The sequence below is a fragment of the Heptranchias perlo genome, chromosome 4 (assembly GCF_035084215.1).
Source record: "Heptranchias perlo isolate sHepPer1 chromosome 4, sHepPer1.hap1, whole genome shotgun sequence".
NCBI lineage: Eukaryota > Metazoa > Chordata > Chondrichthyes > Hexanchiformes > Hexanchidae > Heptranchias > Heptranchias perlo.
Window position 1 is genome coordinate 14,869,247 of NC_090328.1, and position 21,488 is coordinate 14,890,734.

Genomic DNA, 21,488 nt, shown 5'->3' on the forward strand with positions numbered 1-21,488 from the left:
TAGACAGGAACTTTCAGAAGTTGATTGGGAGAGTCTGTTGGCAGGCAAAGGGACGTCTGGTAAGTGGGAGGCTTTCAAAAGTGTGTTAACCAGGGTTCAGGGTAAGCACATTCCTTATAAAGTGAAGGGCAAGGCTGGTAGAAGTAGGGAACCTTGGATGACTCGGGAGATTGAGGCACTAGTCAAAAAGAAGAAGGAGGCATATGACATGCATAGGCAGCTGGGATCAAGTGGATCCCTTGAAGAGTATAGAGATTGCCGGAGTAGAGTTAAGAGAGAAATCAGGAGGGCAAAAAGGGGATATGAGATTGCTTTGGCAGATCAGGCAAAGGTGAATCCAAAGAGCTTCTACAAATACATAAAGGGCAAAAGGGTAACTAGGGAGAGAGTAGGGCCTCTTAAGGATCAACAAGGTCATCTATGTGCGGAACCACAAGAGATGGGTGAGATCCTGAATGAATATTTCACATCGGTATTTACGGTTGAGAAAGGCATGGATGTTAGGGAACGTGGGGAAATAAATAGTGATGTCTTGAGGAGTGTACATATTACAGAGAGGGAGGTGCTGGAAGTCTTAACGCGCATCAAGGTAGATAAATCTCCGGGACCTGATGAAATGTATCCCAGGACGTTATGGGAGGTTAGGGAGGAAATTGCGGGTCCCCTAGCAGAGATATTTGAATCATCCACCGCTACAGGTGAGGTGCCTGAAGATTGGAGGGTAGCAAATGTTGTGCCTTTGTTTAAGAAGGGCGGCAGGGAAAAGCCTGGGAACTACAGACCAGTGAGCCTGACATCTGTAGTGGGTAAGTTGTTAGAGGGTATTCTGAGGGACAGGATCTACAGGCATTTGGAGAGGCAGGGACTAATTAGGAACAGTCAGCATGGTTTTGTGAGAGGAAAATCATGTCTCACGAATTTGATTGAGTTTTTTGAAGGGGTAACCAAGAAGATAGATGAGGGCTGTGCAGTAGACGTGGTCTACATGGACTTCAGCAAAGCATTTGACAAGGTACCGCAAGGTAGGTTGTTACATCAGGTTAAATCTCATGGGATCCAAGGTGAGGTAGCCAATTGGATACAAAATTGGCTTGACGACAGAAGACAGAGGGTGGTTGTCGAGGGTTGTTTTTCAAACTGGATGCCTGTGTCCAGCGGTGTGCCTCAGGGATCGGTGCTGGGTCCGCTGTTATTTGTTATTTATATTAATGATTTGGATGAGAATTTAGGAGGCATGGTTAGTAAGTTTGCAGATGACACCAAGATTGGTGGCATTGTGGACAGTGAAGAAGGTTATCTAGGATTGCAACGGGATCTTGATAAATTGGGCCAGTGGGCCGATGAATGGCAGATGGAGTTTAATTTAGATAAATGTGAGGTGCTGCATTTTGGTAGATCGAATCGGGCCAGGACCTACTCCGTTAATGGTAGGGCGTTGGGGAGAGTTATAGAACAAAGAGATCTGGGAGTACAGATTCATAGCTCCTTGAAAGTGGAGTCACAGGTGGATAGGGTGGTGAAGAAGGCATTCAGCATGCTTGGTTTCATTGGTCAGAACATTGAATGCAGGAGTTGGGATGTCTTGTTGAAGTTGTACAGGGCATTGGTGAGGCCACACTTGGAGTACTGTGTACAGTTCTGGTCACCCTATTATAGAAAGGATATTATTAAACTAGAAAGAGTGCAGAAAAGATTTACGAGGATGCTACCGGGACTTGATGGTTTGACTTACAGGGAGAGGTTAGACAGACTGGGACTTTTTTCCCTGGAGAGTAGGAGGTTAAGGGGAGATCTTATAGAAGTCTATAAAATAATGAGGGGCATAGATAAGGTCGATAGTCAAAATCTTTTCCCAAAGGTAGGGGAGTCTATAACGAGGGGGCATAGATTTAAGGTGAGAGGGGAGAGATACAAAAGGGTCCAGAGGGGCAATTTTTTCACTCAAAGGGTGGTGAGTGTCTGGAACGAGCTGCCAGAGGCAGTAGTAGAGGCGGGTACAATTTTGTCTTTTAAAAAGCATTTGGACAGTTACATGGGTAAGATGGGTATCGAGGGATATGGGCCAAGTGCAGGCAATTGGGACTAGCTTAGTGGTATAAACTGGGCGACATGGACATGTTGGGCCGAAGGGCCTGTTTCCATGTTGTAACTTCTATGATTCTATGATTCTATGATCACCTTCGGGGTTCTCCCCCCCCGCAACAATCACACCCCACCCTGACACCATATACTGCCGTTCCTTCTTGCTGAGTTAAGATTTTGGAATTCCTACCTAACAACATTATCACAGCAACATTAACACAATGATTGCAGTGGTTCAAGCAGAAAGACCATCACCACCTTCTCAGGGCAACTAAGGGTGGACATTAACAAGAGCACTGCCCACATCCTGAGAACAAATTAAAAAAAGAAACCCATACAATGTTATGAGGTGCTCAATTAAAAAAAAAAGGTTTTGTTGACACGAGAAATGTTTCAGTAATTCTTATCCATATTTAGTATTATTTTCATTACATTCAGTATTGTATTTCAGAACTTTCTGGAGCACTCCAGTCAAATTGTCCTTTGTTTACCAATGCTTACCATTTCAGATGAACTATTTAGATCAGTGCCTTTTGGATGACATTAGGAGCCTGATTAAGCAGAAACTCATTTTCCCTATCAGAGGTTGCAGTCACATCATGTGCTGGTGACGCAACAATATTCTTTTAATGTTGCGACGTTTTATGATGCTGCTGTGTTTTTGCAATCTTGCGGTATTTTTGCAAAGTTGCTTTTTTTTGTGACGCTGCGTTCTTTTGCGATGTTTTTCAAGCAAATTATGCCTTTGCAATATGGCGTCATTATGCTGCACATTCATATTCAGAGGGAAAGAGCATTCCAAGCAGCTTAACAACAATAGCAGCTTCTAGTTATATAGCGCCTTTAACAAAAGAAGACCACTCCCGAGGTGCTTCACAGAGTAAATGCATGGAAATCGGATACTGAACCAGGACAAGTGAGATTAAGGGGGGAGACCAAAAACTTGGTCAAAGGGATGTGGAAGTTGTAACATTGGCGCCAATGTTTTTTGAGTTATCAATATGAGAATAACAGTATACAGTATTGCAAAACCATCCTTAAAAAAAGGTTAGATTTTATGTGTACTCAGACTTGGCTTCTAATTAAATATTACGTTTTGTACATTAACTTAATAGACATCTAGAGGTTGAAATCACAGTGTATAGTGAATAGCAATGAATATATTTCAACAATTTAAAATAAACGGGTAACTGAGTGCAGTGGACTAAAGTATTCCCTACTAATGCCTTAACGCTTTTGGTACGAATATCACACAGCACAATTTCAAACCCTAAGCTTTTATCATTAACTTTTTTTGTTCCAATGTTACTTTTGGGACAATCATTGAAGCTATTGCCTCTTCTGGCAGTTAGTAGGTAATTTGTACAGCAGTACTTGAGCTAATTGCAGTAGGTGAGCTGGGGTTACAATGCAATGTGCTGAACCCAAAAAAAAAAGACGAATAAGATTGAAGGCTCTTGTGTCGGTAAGCTGACACTCACTGCTACGATAGAGCACTGTATCTTCAGAAGGGATACAAATTGAAAGTGTGCTTGGATTTAATATTAATCCGACCAGTCAGCAATGAGCAGGAACTTGAAGCAAGCGATAAATTAACTCCCAGGGAGTCTGGTAACTGATTTATGCTTCCAAAAATATAGCCTAGGGAAACAGTCCAGTCATTAGTCAAAGAAAATGGACTCTTAATGTTGAAGGAGTATGTAATTATTCTCTACAGATTGTATTAATACAATTAATTTTAATTAATCTTTATAATTAAAATTATTTCACAACATATTTTATTTCACAAAACCTGCAAGCATAAAAAATATTAGTGTATAAAGTGACGGCATTTTAGACAGTTTTCCTCGGTTAACTGCATGCACTTACTGACAAGCTATTGGCAGTGAGATAAGAATACAATATGAGGAAAGCAGCAATAATTGTAGTTTAGTACCTGAACGTGTTCACTTCCTAAACCTCTCCACCTCTCTATGTCTCGCTCCTCCTTACCTCTTTTCCTACATTACAACAGTGACTACACTGCAAAAAAAAACTACTTCATTGGTTGTAAAGTGCTTTGGGACATCCTGAGGTCGTGAAAGGCGCTATATAAATGCATGTCTTTCTTTCTTTAAGATGCTCCCTAAAACATACCTCTTTGACCAAGCTTTTGGTCACCTCTCCTAATGTCTCCTTCTTTGGCTCAGTGTCAATTTTTGTCTTGGGATGTTTTACTACGTGAAAGGTGCTGTATAAATGCGAGTTGTTGTTGTAAGTTAAGCCCACAATCCCTATATGTTTCTATCTAATAATACTACTGGCGGAACTGTTTGGTTCACAGCTGGAGGGAAACATTTAGGAAGCCAAGATTTATGAAGAAAGAGACAACCTTGTTCTGAGCAGGGCATCTACTTTTTTTTTGGAACAGGCGAGAATTACCTTCATTCCACATACCATCATCGGGGCCTTGGAGGACTGAGGCGGCGAGCAGCAAAAATTAAGGTTAGGCCCGGAGAGAGAGAAATAGTGATGGAGGACAAGGAAGAGGCAAGAAGGGAGAGAAATAATTAATACAGGTGAACAAGAGGACAAGTAGAGGCCCTGTAGAGATAAAGAGAACAAAAACTGTGAAAGCTGAAAATCTGAAGCAAAAGTTGAAAACGTTTTTCCCCTTTTAAGATGCTGACAGATCTGCTGTCTATTTAATTCGATGGTCGGTCCCTAAGTCTGTGCTAATGGTCACTGTTTGGCGATCGGTTAACGGGTAGGATACATTCTTTGGTGGCATTTAAATGTCAATGCCGCAGTTATGGAGTTATGTTTTATTATACCTCTGTCCCTGTTGCGAACTCTTCTGGAGTAAAGTTGAGGACATAACCCTTACAGATGATGCGTGCATATAGCAAAATATCAGCCCGAAAAATTGTAAATACTCAACCTCAAAGCCTCAGTGGAGGATACAGCTTGAACTAATATCGGTCAGCCTGACTAGCCAAAGTATCTTTTAGGATGTTCAACAAGACCTGGTAGCTATTGTAATGAAACATTTTGAAAAGCTGTCCCACCATGCAAATATCAGACTAGTACTGGGAACAAAGATCACCTTTGACGCAGCAGCAAATAACAACTAAATGCGAGATAGCTTTCTCTAGAAATCCATTTTGATTTGGAACAAGCTGCTGGCAGTGTTTTTTCCCACACATCCCCAGACTGAAGCAACAAGACACTTCAAAATTGATGACAGACATTTTCTGTCCTTCTTCTAGCTCTGGGGCACAAGTGCCCACTCCCTTGCTCATTTGCAATCCTCACGGATATCAACCATCATGGATCAACACAGAGTTTTAAGCATGCAGAATTTTTAAAAGAAGAGGTCCATTTCTATCAACCTTTAGAGCATATCGAGGCATTCCCAAAATTATAAAAAAGCAGAATGATTTTTCTCAAAGCAAGTCACAGTCTGGGCAGCATGTCCATCCGATGGGTTATCTGAAGAACTGAATCTCATGGCACAAAGCTTCAAACCGTCAGTAAATTTATTGAATAAAGAATTCCAGCCAGGATCAGACTATGTTTAGCATTCAGTGCAAGAAACGTTATTGCCATTTAGCACTGTGAGCTAATCACAGATGTTAAAGATTACACCCAACTGATTGATAATCAGTTACCTAACCAATAATTAAAACGTTAACTACCTCAAAATAATTAAGCTGCAAGTTTGAGTGCTAAATTTGGGTGACATTAAGGCCCATTTGAAATAGATTTTAATATCTCCTCTGTCCAAGAGGAAATGGCAAGACACAGATCTGTCATTTAAATTCCTGCTAGATGAAGATGACCCTGACATCCCCCTAAGGCTAATTCAAGATCTACATAATGACCCAGGAGTATAGAACCGACTGGGGAACCACAAGTCTGAGAGATTCTACACCAGATTTGGAGCAAGGCAGCGATGCGTCCTGGCTCCAACCCTCTCCTGACGTGCAATGGATTGGATCTTCGGCTGCATCTCTAGAAATATTGGCATTACCGTCGATCAGAACTCTTTTTCCGACCTCTGCCCTGCTCTTGAAGCCACATTGTTGATATGGCTGGTTCAATTAAGCTTCTAGTCAATGTTGATAGTGGGGGCAATCGGTGATGATGGCACTGTTGAAGGTCAGGGGAGATAGACATTGCCTGCCACTCATCATAGAATCATAGACTTGGAAATATATCGCCGTTCCTTCATCATCGCTGGGAACTCCCTACCTAACAGCACTGTGGGAGAACCTTCACCACACGGACTGTAGCAGATCAAGAAAGCGCCTCACCACCACCTTCTCAAGGGCAATTAGGGATAGGCAATAAATGCCGGCCTTGCCAGCGACGCCCACATCCCATGAATGAATTTTTAAAATCCCCTCTCTAGTGCAATCATATCCTTCCTGTAATGTGGTGACCAGAATTGTACACAGTACTGAAGCTGTGGCCTAACTCCTGTTTTATACAGTTCTAGCATAATCTCCCTGCTCATATATTCTATGTCTCGGCTAATAAAGGAAAGTATGCCTTCTTAACCACCTTATCTACCTGCTCTGCTACCTTCAGGGATCTGTGAACATGCACTCCAAGGTCCCTCTGTTCCTCTACACCTCTCAGTATCCTCCCATTTATTGTGTACTCCCTTGCCTTGTTTGACCTCCCCGAATGCATTACTTCACACTTCTCTGGATTGAATTCCATTTGCCACTTTTCTGCCCATCTGACCAGTCCATTGATATGTTCCTGCAGTCTACAGCTTTCTTCCTCGCCATCAACCACACGGCCAATTTTCGTATCAACTGAAAACTTCTTGATCATGCCCCCTACATTCAAGTCCATTCAGCCCAAGTAGTCTGTGTCACTTATGCTCCAAACAAGCCTCCTCCCACCCTTCTTCATCTAACCCTATCAGAATATCTGGGCTAGTCTATTGTGAAGGTGTATCAAAAATACAATCAAAGTAAAGTATTCTGTAGATGCAGTGGTTTTCTCTTTTGCTTTGCATCCCTCCTCCTCTTCACATACTGGGGGTAGATTTCGACTAACCCTATCAGAATATCAAGTCCATTAATACATACCACAAAAAGCAAGGGACCTAGTACTGAGCCCTGCAGAACCCCACTGGAAACAGACTTCCAGGCACAAAAACAACCGTCCACCATTACCCTTTGCTTCCTTATGTAGCAGGAATGTATGTAGGCCAAAACTAGGAACCATAAATATAAGATAGTCACCAATAAATCCAATAGCGAATTCAGGAGAATTCTCAAAGAGTGGTAAGAATGTGGAACTTGCTATCACAAGGTGTAGTTGAGGTGAATATCATAGATACATTTAAGGAGAAGCTAGATAAGCACATGAGGGAGAAAGGAATAGAAGGATATTCTGATAGGGTTAGATGAAGAAGGGTGGGAGGAGGCTTGTTTGGAGCATAAGTGACACAGACTACTTGGGCTGAATGGCCTGTTTCTGTGCTGCAGATTCTATATAATATGTAATATGAATGTTACCTGTCACTCATCAGCCCAAGCCTGGATGTTGTTCAGGTTCTGCTGCAGGCTGTATTGGGCTGTTTCATTATCGGAGGAGGCGTAAATGGAACTGAGCACTATGGAATTGAAACAGCCGGTAAGAGTAAGGGAATGGTTTAAGAGTATATCCTTCACTTATCTGCACTTCCCATCGTGCAGCTAGCGAGCAACAGAGGAAGAGGCCTAGGAGCGGGTCATTCCCGTCCCCCACCCTTTCAGCTCAGAAACAGTGTGGGGTAGATGTTGACATTGTGCGGTTGTGTATAATTGGTGACAGCGAAACAGCAGCCCGTTTAACATCTCTCCCGATTTGACTTTCATTTCGATGGAGATAAAAAAACGGGAGAGATAATAAAATGGGCTGCCGGCTCGCTATCGCCCATTTTACACTATCGCACAAAGTCGAAATCTACCCCCAGTATGTGAAGAGGAGGAGGGATGCAAAGCAAAAGAGAAAACCACTGCACCTACAGAATACTTTACTTTGATTGTATTTTTGATACACCTTCACAATAGACTAGCCCAGAATTTGCTGGGAAAATAACAGCAAGTTTAATGCACACGCCGTTATTAGTGTGTAAATAACCCAGCAATTTGTGACGAGGATGAGATACAGTGTGAGTTGCGAATCGCCAGAAATCGCTGGACGATGTGCGCCACTCTGCCGTTAACCTCACGAAAACGGGAGCTCGCCCTCAACCTCCCTGCGAGTTTCAAGACATTGCTGCATTTACGCTGCTAAAACAAATTAAACTCGCCGCAGAAAGTTAGGGCTAGTACTTAATGACGTAAGGACCCTTTTAATGACCAGGTTTATATTCCTGCAATGCCACTCAACCTCTCCGGCCCAGAAAGGGAAGAATTGAAACTGTGGAATCTCATTCCTGCAGGTGTTCTTAGTGGTTTTTAAAATTTAAAATTTTAAATTTTAAAATTTTTTCCTTACTTTTCCTTTCTGTCTCCTTTATTCTTGCTCCCTTAATCCAATCTTTCTTTCCCTCTCTACTTCTTTTTCTGTACCTAATTAGACTCTAATTCACCCTACTTCCTTCTCCGTCATTCCTCTGTTTCTTTCTCTGTCATTAAATCTCATTGGTTAGGAAATAGACTGTTAGTCTCATCATTCACCAAGGTCCCAGATGTTCTGCTGCTCCCTCACTTCCAGCAACTTTTTGGGCAAAAAACATTTTCGAGCTGAAGGGGTGAGGAAAAAAAATCTAACAAATAGGGTGTGCTCCAGCAAATTCTGGGCCAATATGTTAACGTTCCCTTATGTAGCAACTGGCAGCGCAGTTCAAAATAATTCACTGAGCATGAAGCGCTTTGAGGTGTTTCTGAGGGACATGATCAGGTGCTAACTAAATGAAAGCCTTTCTTCCTGGAAATAAAGGTAAATACAACATTTCAGAAGTCAGTGAATGGCAGCTGAGATGGATATTTTGTGCGTGTTTTAACCTTTTTAACTCCAGATTGCTGCTTAAACATTGTTTAAACATTGCTTGGCAGATGCTGGCAAACAAAAAACAACTACTAGAATAATAGTGGTCTGGTGTGCATGCACATTAATTTCAAATCCATCCTCTCGCTCAGGCATCTAACGTCAACCCATAAGCCTGCCACAGGCTACGGCTCTATACATCAACCACACAAAGAAAGGGGTTTTGAAAGAGGTTAGAGCTGCCTGTCATGTGTTATTATTTTAACAGATACAAAAAGTAGCTCTTTTCAGGCATGCAGTAGGAGAAAAGAACGGTCTCATTCATCAAGGACAACCTTCTCCCAAGTTCAATTGTCGAGGCATTCTCCGATGGGTTGAGGCTATGAAAAGTCCGAATTGATAACCTGCAGTCTTTGAAATTTAAAATTTTGTTACTATGTTCTCTCACTGCAGAACAAAATAATGCAATAAAATCTACAGGAAAGTCTATGAAATATTCATCCGAGCTGCGAGGGTTTGCATATATGCTGCTCTTTAAAACGAGAAAATGTTGATAGCTAACTTGAATAAAGTAATTTTGTTGAAAACATGTCTCTACTTAGGCAGATGGCGAGACTTTCCACTGTTTGGGTAAAATATGCTCCTCAAATTAATTCCCACATGTATTTCACGTTACTGGGAACTGTACAGTACATAACAAGTGTACCAGTGTTACTTTAGTAAGGCTTTTCTATCATATCTTTAGCAGCGTTGCCTCAAAGGGTGGATGTATATTGTCTAATCTGTTTCGCCTGGCTGAAAAGAATGAACTTGCAATTATATATCGCCTTTTACGACCTCAGGATGCCCCAAAGTGCCAATGGAAATGCAGCAGCTAATTTGTGCACAGCAAATAACGAGATAATAACCAGATTACCTGCTTTTAGTGATGTTGGTTGAGGGATAAATATTGACCAGGACACCGGGGAGAACTCCCCTACTTTTCTTCTAATAGTGCCATAGGGATCTTTTATATCCACCTGACGGGACATCTCAACCGAAAGATGGCACCTCCGACAGTGCAGCACTCCTTCAGTACTGCACTGAAGTGTCATCTTGGATTATGTGCTCCAGTCACTGCAGTGGGACTTGAACCCATGCCTTCTGACTAAGCAGCGAGAATGCTACCACTGAGCCAAGGCTGACACCATGAAAAATTGTACGGAGGATACTGGAAGCTAGATTTTCCAATTGCTGTTATTTTCAACTCCAAATTTAGCCCATTTATTTTAAATGCCACAGACACAACGAATTTAATGGCCTCCTTCTGTGGTGCAAACTTCTATGGTTAATGCTGGCATTAAAATAACAATGATTGGAAAATCAAGGCTTAGATATCTCTCAGTGGATTACAGTCTTAATGATAGTAAGAGGTACCCAGGTATACATAGGTACCTTTTCTGAGTTAGCAGTTCTGGTATGAACCTTGTTTGATGGAAGGCCAGATCGTCAATCAGGAGCTGAGGTCATCACGCCCAAAGCCTAAGGCCCATCCAGTTTTCAGCTAAAATGCTTCAATTTTAATTATGTCTTTTTTTGCACAGACGGTTATTGGGATACTGAATGCTTTACCACAGGTAGAATTGAGGCAGAGACTGTAACATCATTTAAAAGGTAATTGGAGAAGTGCTTAAAGAGGAAGAATATAAAAGGGCACAGGGAAATGAAATTAGAATCAATAGATAAGATTTCCTATTGCCTTTGTGCAAACATATGGGGATTTGCATATGTATTGATCTTCAAAACAGGAAAATGTCGATAGCTAATGAATAAAGTGGCCACACTGATGAAGGGGAGATGGTAAATTGGGCAGGAATTGGCAGTACTGAGGTGGGTGGGGCAGAAAATTGGGCAGGAAGTGAGATTACTGGGGTGGGTAGGGATGGAAAATTGAGCAGGGCGCCCTGATGCTACATGGCCACCCATTTTCAAATCAGTTCCAGTTTTCCGGTGGCACTTCTGCCAGATCCTGGAAACACCCCAAAGACATGGGCACATTCATACAAATAAGGCAATAACGGCACAGTAATGTCATAGGTTACTTTTTCTATCATTGTTGCTTTGGCAACGCTGGACTCAAGGAACACCAGAACCGATAAGAACAGGCATTCAGTGTTAGGGAGGCGTAAGGCATCAGGTACCTTCAATAGCCAAAGCAATCAGTTAAATCAATGCAGGGATCCATCAATGAAGACATCCAGATCAGTAAATCACTGTCAGCTTCTCGGTACCTGCACAATTTGTTCATTCATTGTGGCTGCCTGGCCCTTTAAGCTGCTGCGTTGGGTCATTTCCTCCCCTCCCCCAAGTGTAAGCTCCCAAATTCAGGTGGGAATACTGCCAAGAGCCCTTCAAAAAATTGAAATCAGACTGATTCTGGAAATTCCATTGGGGTCAGTAGCAGGTCACTTGGCCAGGTGGAAATCTTACTCTGCCGCATTTAGGCTAGAGCTGCAATTGTCCTAGTTAGGGAGAGGAAAATCAGACAGAGATCCTTATTGCTATCCAGTATTTACATACAGACACTGAGTGAGAACAGAATCAAGAGTAGCTGCGATGCCCACTGCGACAAACCAGCCTGCCGATATTCAAGATCAAGGCATATCATAGAATCATAATATGGTACATCACATCATGCCCATGCTGGCTCTTTGAAAGAGCTATCCATTTAGTTCCATTCCCCTGCTCTTTCCCCATAGCCCTGTAATTTTTTTCCCTTCAAGTATTTATCCAATTCTCTTTTGAAAGTTGCTATTGAATCTGCTTCCACCACTCTTTCAGGCAGTGCCGTCCAGATTATTACAACTCGGTGCTTAAAAAAATGTTTCCTCTTGTCGCCTCTGGCTCTTTTGCCAATCATCTTAAATCTGTGTCTTCTGGTTACCCACCCTTCTGCCACTGGACTCGAGTGAAATGCCAGAAAGCCAGATGGTGCCTGGACCCTCGAACCCATACCCCACCATTGTATAATCTCTTTTAGGAGACGAGGGCAAAAAGGCGATAAGGGAAAAAAATGAAGACAAAAGCATCAATGTTACATTCACATCTTGAGCTGTGTCTAACCCTGTGGTATCATTTACATGCCATACATGAAATAGTCTCATTGACATTTTGGTAGTGTTACATTCAAGCTGATGATTGAAATGAATGATGAGGCTCACTGCATTTGTTGTCAGAGAGAGAACATTCTTCATCAAACACAATGAAAGGTCAGATAACTTCTAATAATGGAATAGGTTACTTACAGCTCTCCAACTGCATTATGCACGTTTGAACATCCATCGGGAAATTTTTTAGATCCATTGGGCATGAAAGAATTAAAGTCAATCTGAAAGATTAGATCAGTGATATTGGACAGCATTATTTTTCATTGTACAGTGATTTCACAAAATGAAAACAATTTTGGCAAACAAACCAGTTTGAAATATGAAAATGAAATATAAGACTAATAAATATTGTGTGTAATATTAGCATACCAACACTTAATGCATTTACATGACATTACGCTACTATCATACAAAGTAATTTCTCGACCATATTTGGTCAACTAAAGCAATTAATTGATGCACAGAGTGCTCTGTCTGCTTATATGTTTCGATGAGATCACCTCTCATTCTTCTAAACTCTAGTAAATATAGGCCTAGTCGACCCAATCTCTCCTCATATGTCAGTCCTGCCATCCCAGGAATCAGTCTGGTAAACCTTTGTTGCACTCCCTCCATGGCAAGGACATCCTTCCTCAGATAAGGAGACCAAAACTGCACACAATACTCCAGATCTGGTCTCACCAAGGCCCTGTACAACTACAGTAAGACATCTCTGTTCCTGTACTCAAATCCTCTTGCAATGAACGCCAAAATACCATTCGCCTTCCTAACTGCTTGCTGCACCTGAATGCTCGCTTTCAGCGACTGGTGTACAAGGACACCCAGGTCTCGTTGCACCTCCCCTTTTCCCAATCTATCACCATTCAGATAATAATCTGCCTTTCTGTTTTTACAACCAAAGTGGATAATCTCACATTTATTCACGTTATACTGCATCTGCCATGTTCTTGCCCACTCACCCAACTTGTCTAAATCACATTGGAGCCTCTTTGCATCCTCCTCACAGCTCACGTTCCACACCAGCTTTGTGTCGTCTGCAAACTTGGAAATGTTACATTTAGTTCCCTCATCCAAATCATTGATTTTTTTTTTATTCGTTCATGGGATGTGGGCATCGCTGGCGAGGCCGGCATTTATTGCTCATCCCTAATTGCCCTTGAGAAGGTGGTGGTGAGCTGCCTTCTTGAACCGCTGCAGTCCATGTGGTGAAGGTTCTCCCACAATGCTGTTAGGAAGGGAGTTCCAGGATTTTGACCCAGCGATGATGAAGGAACAGCAATATATTTCCAAGTCGGGATGGTGTGTGACTTGGAGGGGAACGTGCAGGTGATGTTGTTCCCATGTACCTGCTGCTCTTGTCCTTCTAGGTGGTAGAGGTCGCGTGTTTGGGAGGTGCTGTCGAAGAAGCCTTGGCAGTGCACCCTGTGGATATATTGTGAATAGCTGGGGCCCAAGCACTGATCGCTGTGGTACCCCACTAGTCACTGCCTGCCACCCGGAAAAAGATTTGTTTATTCCTACTCTCTGTTTCCTGTCTGTCAACCAATTCTCAATCCATGCCAGTATATTCCCCCCAATCCCATGTGCTTTAATTTTGCACACTAACCTCTTGTGTGGGACCTATCAAAAGCCTTCTGAAAATCCAAACACACCACATCCTATCTATTCTACTAGTTACAACCTCAAAAAACTCCAGTAGATTTATTAAGCATGATTTCCCTTTCATAAACCTATGCTGACTTTGTCCAATCCTGTTAATGCCTTCCAAGTGTTCTGCTATCACATCTTTTATAATAGACTCTAGCATTTTCCCCACTACTGATGTTAGGCTAACTGGTCTGTAATTCCCTGTTTTTTCTCTCCCTCGAATCTGTAGGAACTGTTCCAGAGTCTATAGAATTTTGGAAGATGATCACTGATGCATCCACTATTTCCAGGGCCACTTCCTTTAGTACGCTGGGATGTACATTATCAGGCCCTGGGGATTTGTCAGCCTTTAGCCCATTAATTTCCCTAGCACTATTTTTTTTTACTAATACAGGTTTCCTTCAGTTCCTCCTTCTCACTAGACCCTTGGTTCCCTAACATTTCTGGGAGATTATTTGTGTCCTCCTTTGTGAAAGGGCTCAAAATTGTTAAGAATGATTCTCTGTTTGATACAGACCTGAGCAAAATGTTTTCTAAAACCTCCTGGTTTGACATAGTCCATGACCCAGAAATCAGGTTTATTCCCCAACTCTTCTATCTTTTTTTTTAACAAGTGGCCAGATTGTCAGCCTGTTCCCAAGCTGCTGCTAATATCCCCTGTAGCCAGCTGTTAGGATCCACCAACTAGGGTCTGCCGAGACATGAGTCTCCCCTCCAATTTTCCCTGCCCTCCCATAAGGAGATACGGCAATCTCTGCTCAGCAGCTCCCCACTTGGCATGATTCAAATTGGAAACTAAGCAGAGCAGGACTCGAGCTTATCCACTTGGCCACTCTGTGGCTCTGAGCATGAGTGCTCTGATGCTCAGTGCGACCAAGCCAACCCTCTTGAAGTCTTATGGATGGGATGATTCACTTTCAGGAGGCTGAGCCTGGCTCAAGCAGAGGATGTGCAGACCACCAAAGATCCCTACCCCTGACTTTTTTCAGTCGGCTTGGACACAGGAGAAAATAGGAAAAGGAATGGGCCATTCATTCAGCCCCTCATGCCTGTTCCGCCATTCAATTATTTCATGGCTGATCTATTTCTTAACTCCATTTAGCCGCCTTGGTTTCATATTCCTTAATACCCTTGCCTAAGGTAGTAATTCAGCAGAGATTGGATCCCTCACACTTATAATACTTACTGGAACTTACAAATTCCATTAACATAAAGTTAGGTGACATGTAAGAAATTCTCTGGAAAGGAACAGATTTGCATGTGGGGTCAGCCTATTAGAGGCTTTCCAATCTTCCTTCACTCATTGGATCTATGGTACTAAGTGTCATTTCTGTCATGTCTGAAGCCCTTGGTGGGAGGCAGGGGGATGGGTGTGAGTTTCACTGCTTTTTGCTTGGTGTAGTCCTTAATCACAGAGTCTGGTTGCATTTACTCTAAAAGGATCTGGATGTCTGCCCTTGGTTCTGTTGGATATGGCAGACTCCAGGGTTGACAACAGATCAGATATTCCAAGGCTTCCCCTCTCACCCTAAAAAGAAATCACAAGTGCAGTGTAATATCTCAGATGGTTGAACTTTTGATTTCTAATTTGAACGCTGAATTCTGAACCTGTCGGTCACATTTAAATGTGCTTGGATAAGTTTCCAAGGTTGTCAGATGGTTGTCAGATAGACATGCTGCACATCAGTGAGATGTTCCATCTTGACAGAGCAGGAAGCTAACATTATCCGGCTTGAACCACTTGTGCTGTATCTCGTGGGAATCAACACCACAGCACTAACGGCAATGGTGGACAGCTCTGACCATCCCTAAGGCGCTGTGTACCTCCTCCCACTGCCTCCCACTGTCTTGTGCCTCTCATTGCAAAAATGCTTCCTGCTATGGAGTGTCACTAGCTCTGAGAGCCTTTTGCTGCCACGTGCATCCTGGTGCTGAATTCTCCCTCTCCCAAAGCTCTTTGGTAGTCAGCTACATGGTATTGATTTACTTTTATGTTTAGTAAAGGGCTAGCTGTCATGTTTCCTACAATTTTTCTGTTATTTAAGCTTTTGCTGGGATTTAGAAATTGAATGCCTTCACCTGTTGTAAATGCTATTGTGCAACGGGGGTGTCTTCATGTCTTCCCCATTTAATTGATTTTTAAAGGTATTACAGCAACAAAAGCTTCCGCTTATATAGTACTTTAAATAGAGAAAAATAGGAACATGAGTCAAAAAAAAATAATGAATGAAAGGCATCTAGTCCATCATGCTCACCCTGTCATGGACTCTACCCAATCCACTTCATATCTCCTGAGGGATGCAACAGATCACATCACATCAAGCTCTCTGACATTTCTTCTCAATCACCCAAGATTATCAAGAAAAACTCCAGGATAATAATCCAGTGTTACAACCTATAACTCTTTGAGCTCTGACTGCTCACATTTCAAGATAACTCCAGATATAACCAGGTCTTGTTCCAGAAGAATTAATTAACAAAGTACTAAAAACATTAGCTGGGACTCTGTCGACATGGAGGGGATGACGACATGTTTTCTAATCTCTAGTCTCCTTCAACCTTGTTAGGTTTTTTATATTTCTGTTCTGCAATCACAGGACAAGTTAAATAGCCTGCTTACATTACATCTTTTGTAAGACCCAGATCAGTGTTATCCAATACGTTAACCACTAGCCACATGTGGCTAATTGGGAGTCCAGATGCGGCTAATTTCATTTTTGATTAGTAAATAAAAAATGAGTTGGGCAGGTGATCTCAATCTCATATTCGCACCATGTACACATGTGTACTTTAACTTTTTTGTGTGTTTGTTGGCAAAATGGTAAGATGAAAATTAGAGTGTGCAAATGTTTTTTAATCGTTGTGTGTGCCTTACTTCCTTGGTTACTGATTATTAGTTATCTGCTAAAATGGTGTATAACACGGGTGAAAATTGTAAGGGGTTTTCCACTAAAATTACTGCATGTGGCTAAAACGATGTTACCATTGCCACACCTGTGGCTAGTCAGCAATTTTTACTGGACAACACTGACTTAAATCATGTCCCTTCTCCTTTTCAAACTTTTCTTCAATGAAGACATGTAATGTTGAGCCTTTTTTCATGATGTCGACCCCAAAGCCCTAGGATCAAGCTCATCTATCAATATCAATCGTAAGTATGGGGGTCCAAAGCTGGGCATAATATTCTAAACGTGATCCAGACAATAAGGTAAGCATTACAACAACAACAAAATTGCATCTATAATTAAATGTTGGCAATGTACTAGATAATAACTACACAACGGCACTGCACTTACAGTAATTTCAAAAATCAGATCCAAATCCTTTTCTTTTTTTATCTTTGCTGATGGACTTCCACTCATTGGGGTAGATTTTGACTTTGTACGAGAGCGTAGAATGGGTGATGGTGAGTCGGCAGCCCGTTTTACATCTCTCCCGATTTATATTCAACAGGGGGAGAGATATAATACGGGCTGCCGACTCGCTATCACCCATTCCACGCTCTCGTACAAAGTCAAGATCCACCCCATTGTGTATACATACTTTAAACTTCATGTTTTTTGTTCTTACATTTATTTACAACAGCGGCTTTCAGACTTTTCTGTGTGGGCAGCTCCTCAACCCCTCCACCCCCCCACCAAGTATTAACACACTCCCAGGAACCCCCCACCCTGTTCTAATTGCCGAAAGAAAGTATCAGATACACAAAGGAAAACAGAGCGGTAAACATTTTTTCTTAGTACGTGTACAGCAGCAGAAACAATAACCTAGTAAGCCAACAAATTTAAAAAGAAATGGAAATCTGCGATCGACAGAAATCCGAGGGACCCTCTGGCACCCCCTTGCAGAGCCCCTTAGGGTGTGGACACCCCAGTTTGAAAACCTACGACCTACAAAAATATTCATCTGTCATTCACTTAATTTGTCCAGATCCTTTGGAATGCTGTTATTATCCCTTACACTAGTTACTTTAATGGTGTAGGATTGGTGAATTCAGCGTCTCAATTCGGGACAGCTGGTTCGAACCAGAGTGGAGAAGTAGGTCAGCCTACAAGATGAGTTTGCATGCAGAGATTTCACTGCTGAATGTGTAAAGTTGCTTTCAATCATAATAAAACTAGTTGTAATTACTTTTTATCATTCGATGCTGGGTTATTAGGAACCCTAACAACAACATTACACAAGAACAACACAACTACCCTGCTACACAGCTTGGTGCCGTGTCAGTTGTGAATAACGTAAACATCAGTAAACCCAGAGTAGACCCTTACAGACATCCACTCTGCCACCTGGAGAGAGCTTGGTCAAGATTCACATTAAGACTAGATTTAGGCAGAAGGCAAATTACTGCTCGCACCCACTGTGTGGCAGAAATGATAACATAGACATTGAAATTATGGTACAAATTTCATTCACTTACATGGTTCAGTGGCTTAAATGCATACCTTATTGAATAAAGGACACTCCCATTGATAAAAATTCTCAATAATTTGTTGTCTGTTGTAACCTCATGAAAGTTGGCTCCTTTTTCATTTGCAAAGAACAAATCTGGTTTCCAGATTGAATCCAACATTGATGGGTCCAGGTCTAGAGAGTCATCTGGATATTCACTGTAGGCCAGTCTCGGGTCATTCCACTGCTGACGCAGGAAGATGTTTAATCGGTAATCCTGCAGGGAATAAACAAATAAGATTAAAAACCTCGACTTCCCTTTGAAGTTAACGGCCTCTTTGTAACTGGATCCTTAGGTGCCTTTAAAATGTCAAGTTGGCACTCTTGGCTCTGAGTTAGAAGGCTGTGGGTTGAAGTCCCACTCTTTGAAGTTAAGTGCACAACCTAGGCAGACATTCCTGTGCGATACTGAGACTGTCCGATATTGTCAGTGATGCTGTCCTGTAGTGAAGATGATAAATTGAGGCACCATCCATCTGCTTGTTTAACTAAATGTTAAAGATCCCATGGCTCTGTTCAAAGAAGAATACATTAACTGGTCATTCACCTTTGTGCTTTCAGGAGGATCTTGTTGGACCCAAAATGGCTGCTCCATTTGCCTACATAGCACAGTGTCCTCCAAAGTGTGTAGGAAGTGCTTTGGGATGCTACTGAGAGAAGTGGGCCGAGGATTTCTGATTGGAGGGCATTTCTGCCCCCTGACCCCAGCAGACTTTCCGACCCTGAGATCATTTGTACGTTGAGAGGAGGCTACCCAGTTTCGACCAAGGAGTCGTATCAGACTAGTATCATAGTATCTTAGTAGGATACAGTGCAGAAGGCGGCCATTCGGCCCATCGTGCCCATGCCGCCTCTTTGGTAGAGCTATCCAATTAGTCCCACTACCCTGCTCTTTCCCCATAGCCCTGTAAATTTTTTTCCTTCAAGTATTTTTCCAATTCTCTTTTGAAAGTTATTATTGAATCTACTTCCGCCACTCTTTCAGGCGGTGCATTCCAGATCATGACAGCTTGCTGTGTAAAAAATGCATCCTTATGTCGCCTCTGGCGCTTTTGCTAGAGGCAGAGGCTCTTCAGGGGAAGAAGAAGGCAGCCACTAAGGTGCTTGAGAAAAAGAAAAAAAAATTCCGAAAGCTTTTCTTCCTGCTGCGAGGGGTCAGTGCAATGACCGCTCCCTGAGAGCACTTGTACAGGCCCCCTCCACAGTTGAACCCCTGAGGCTCCCTTCACCGGCCGTTGAATTTTGGACACCGCCCTAACAGGTGACAACTGCATCCAGCATTTGAACAGGGAAAATGACCGGTAACACGACATTTGCACGTGCCCACTCAGTTATGAGAGGCTGCATTTTATGCTGCCATGGCTGCCTTCTGGAAAAGGGATGTTATAAATTCGGGTCAACTGAAGATACCTTCTTGGGCCAATTGCTCTGGTAAGTGGTCTGAGCATTACTATTATGGGACATGTCCTATATCTATTTGTACATAGTGTAACCCAGAGATGTAATAATAATACATGTGACCTGATATTTATGATGTTTGCACGGATACCTCTTCAATTTCTCATACTTGGTGAGGTAAGGCTTCACATGAAGCATTAAACTGTTTCATTTCACATCAAGTGAACATACGGAGCCATCAGTTATGATCAGATTCATGTCGTTCAATCAGTGCAGTTATCTTTGAGTAACGATAGAAAATAAAGAACGTGCTATGCTTCCCCACATCAGTGGGTGATCTTACTTGACTAAAGCAAAATGTCTTCTAACTGTCCTCCAGCAATTCGGATCTTTTCGCCTCAGCAAAGATCCTCATAGCTATCCCTTTAAGAAACCTGTCTGTTAACATGTGACTCTTTGTTCACCTCCTTCCTGTCCTACAGGAAGTTTGGACTTGGTTCTTGACCTGCCCCCACTATCCAGGGGTTGGCAGAAGAGATATTTAATCAAGCCTGCTATCGCACCCTCTCCCTTTGAAGCTAGCTTCACACAAAGCTCAAAAGGGACACTCCAACTCCCTATAGTGTGAATGTTTGTTGGAAATCTGTGGGATGAGATAATGACTCCATTATTATTCCTAGTCGATCAGAATAACAATATCAATATCTGGAGATAATATGCATTCTGCAAATGCCTACAGCCCGTAGTCTTTCTTTTTAAACATGTGCAGATCCTATATGATTCAACGCTTACAATGAACTCATTTTTCAAATCTTTTCTGTGGATAAATGATCAAAAATCCCAAAACATGATTGTTGTGGGGGGGGGGGGGAATGAGTGGGGGGAGGTAAGGGAGAGAGGAAGAGATGCTGAGTCCACTTTGGCAGCCGCTACACTTCTGGAGGAGACCGGGCGTGGGCAATCACGACCCGAAATTGGTCCCATCCAACGTTGACTTTGAACCCAAAGGACAGGTGCAACAATGTTCGATGAATTTCTCCCCCTTCATATCTTGCTGCTATGTTTACTTGACTTTTTTGACTTTTGCTTTTCTCCATTCTGCAAAAATTAAACGTTACATTTTTGACGAAACCAAATAGAGTTTGGCTCATACCTCTTTGCAAGCACGCTCTTTGACTGTAAGGTATTCAGACTTCAATAAGGTTATGGGGTCATTTACCATGGCTTCATCACACTGACACTGATCTAAACAAATCCATACTGAATCACTGTAAGACCTCCATTAACATTAGGGTTGATTGTCACAATACTGTAAGATTCCAGGTATACTCCACATATTGATTTGAATACTGTAGTTATCAATCCAGGAAAACTGCCAAATCAATGTAAGCAGAACCTCCCTCCGGGGCAAGTAAGTACCATGGACCATGACTGTTAAGCAATGGACTTCAATGGAAAGCTAAACCAGGTGGGGTGTATAATGGGAAGCCGATCCGCTATTACCCCGCCAAAAGTGAAATTCCACCCATCAGATGCCAATGAGATCAATGTTCACAATAGTTCTATTCCAGCACTTTATTCCTGATCTTCTTGCACTTGTGCAAAAAAAAATATTATCGTTCAAAAGATTCCATTGGCTATTTAATCTAGCGATGTGATTAATTTCCTTTCCTTTTTGGTCTTTTTAGTTCCCTCCCCCCCCCCGCCCCCACCTCCCGTCACTACCCTATTTACGCCCTCTCCACAGACACTGAAGACAACTCTGCTAAATAAATTTCCCTTGCCCGA

At 42.3% G+C, this 21,488-nt stretch overlaps 1 protein-coding gene across 5 annotated transcripts in view; it reads right to left on the reverse strand.

Annotated features, from left to right (window-relative positions):
- Positions 1-21,488, reverse strand: part of glra3 (glycine receptor, alpha 3) — a 161,522-nt gene that overhangs the window by 40,412 nt on the left and 99,622 nt on the right. For all 5 annotated transcript variants that reach the window (XM_067982510.1, XM_067982511.1, XM_067982512.1 and 2 more), the window contains 2 exons: positions 18,296-18,519; positions 12,342-12,424 (listed from right to left, as the gene is read on the reverse strand). In XM_067982510.1, coding sequence (XP_067838611.1) covers positions 12,342-12,424; positions 18,296-18,519 — 307 coding nt within the window. The remainder of the gene's footprint in view (positions 1-12,341; positions 12,425-18,295; positions 18,520-21,488) is intronic.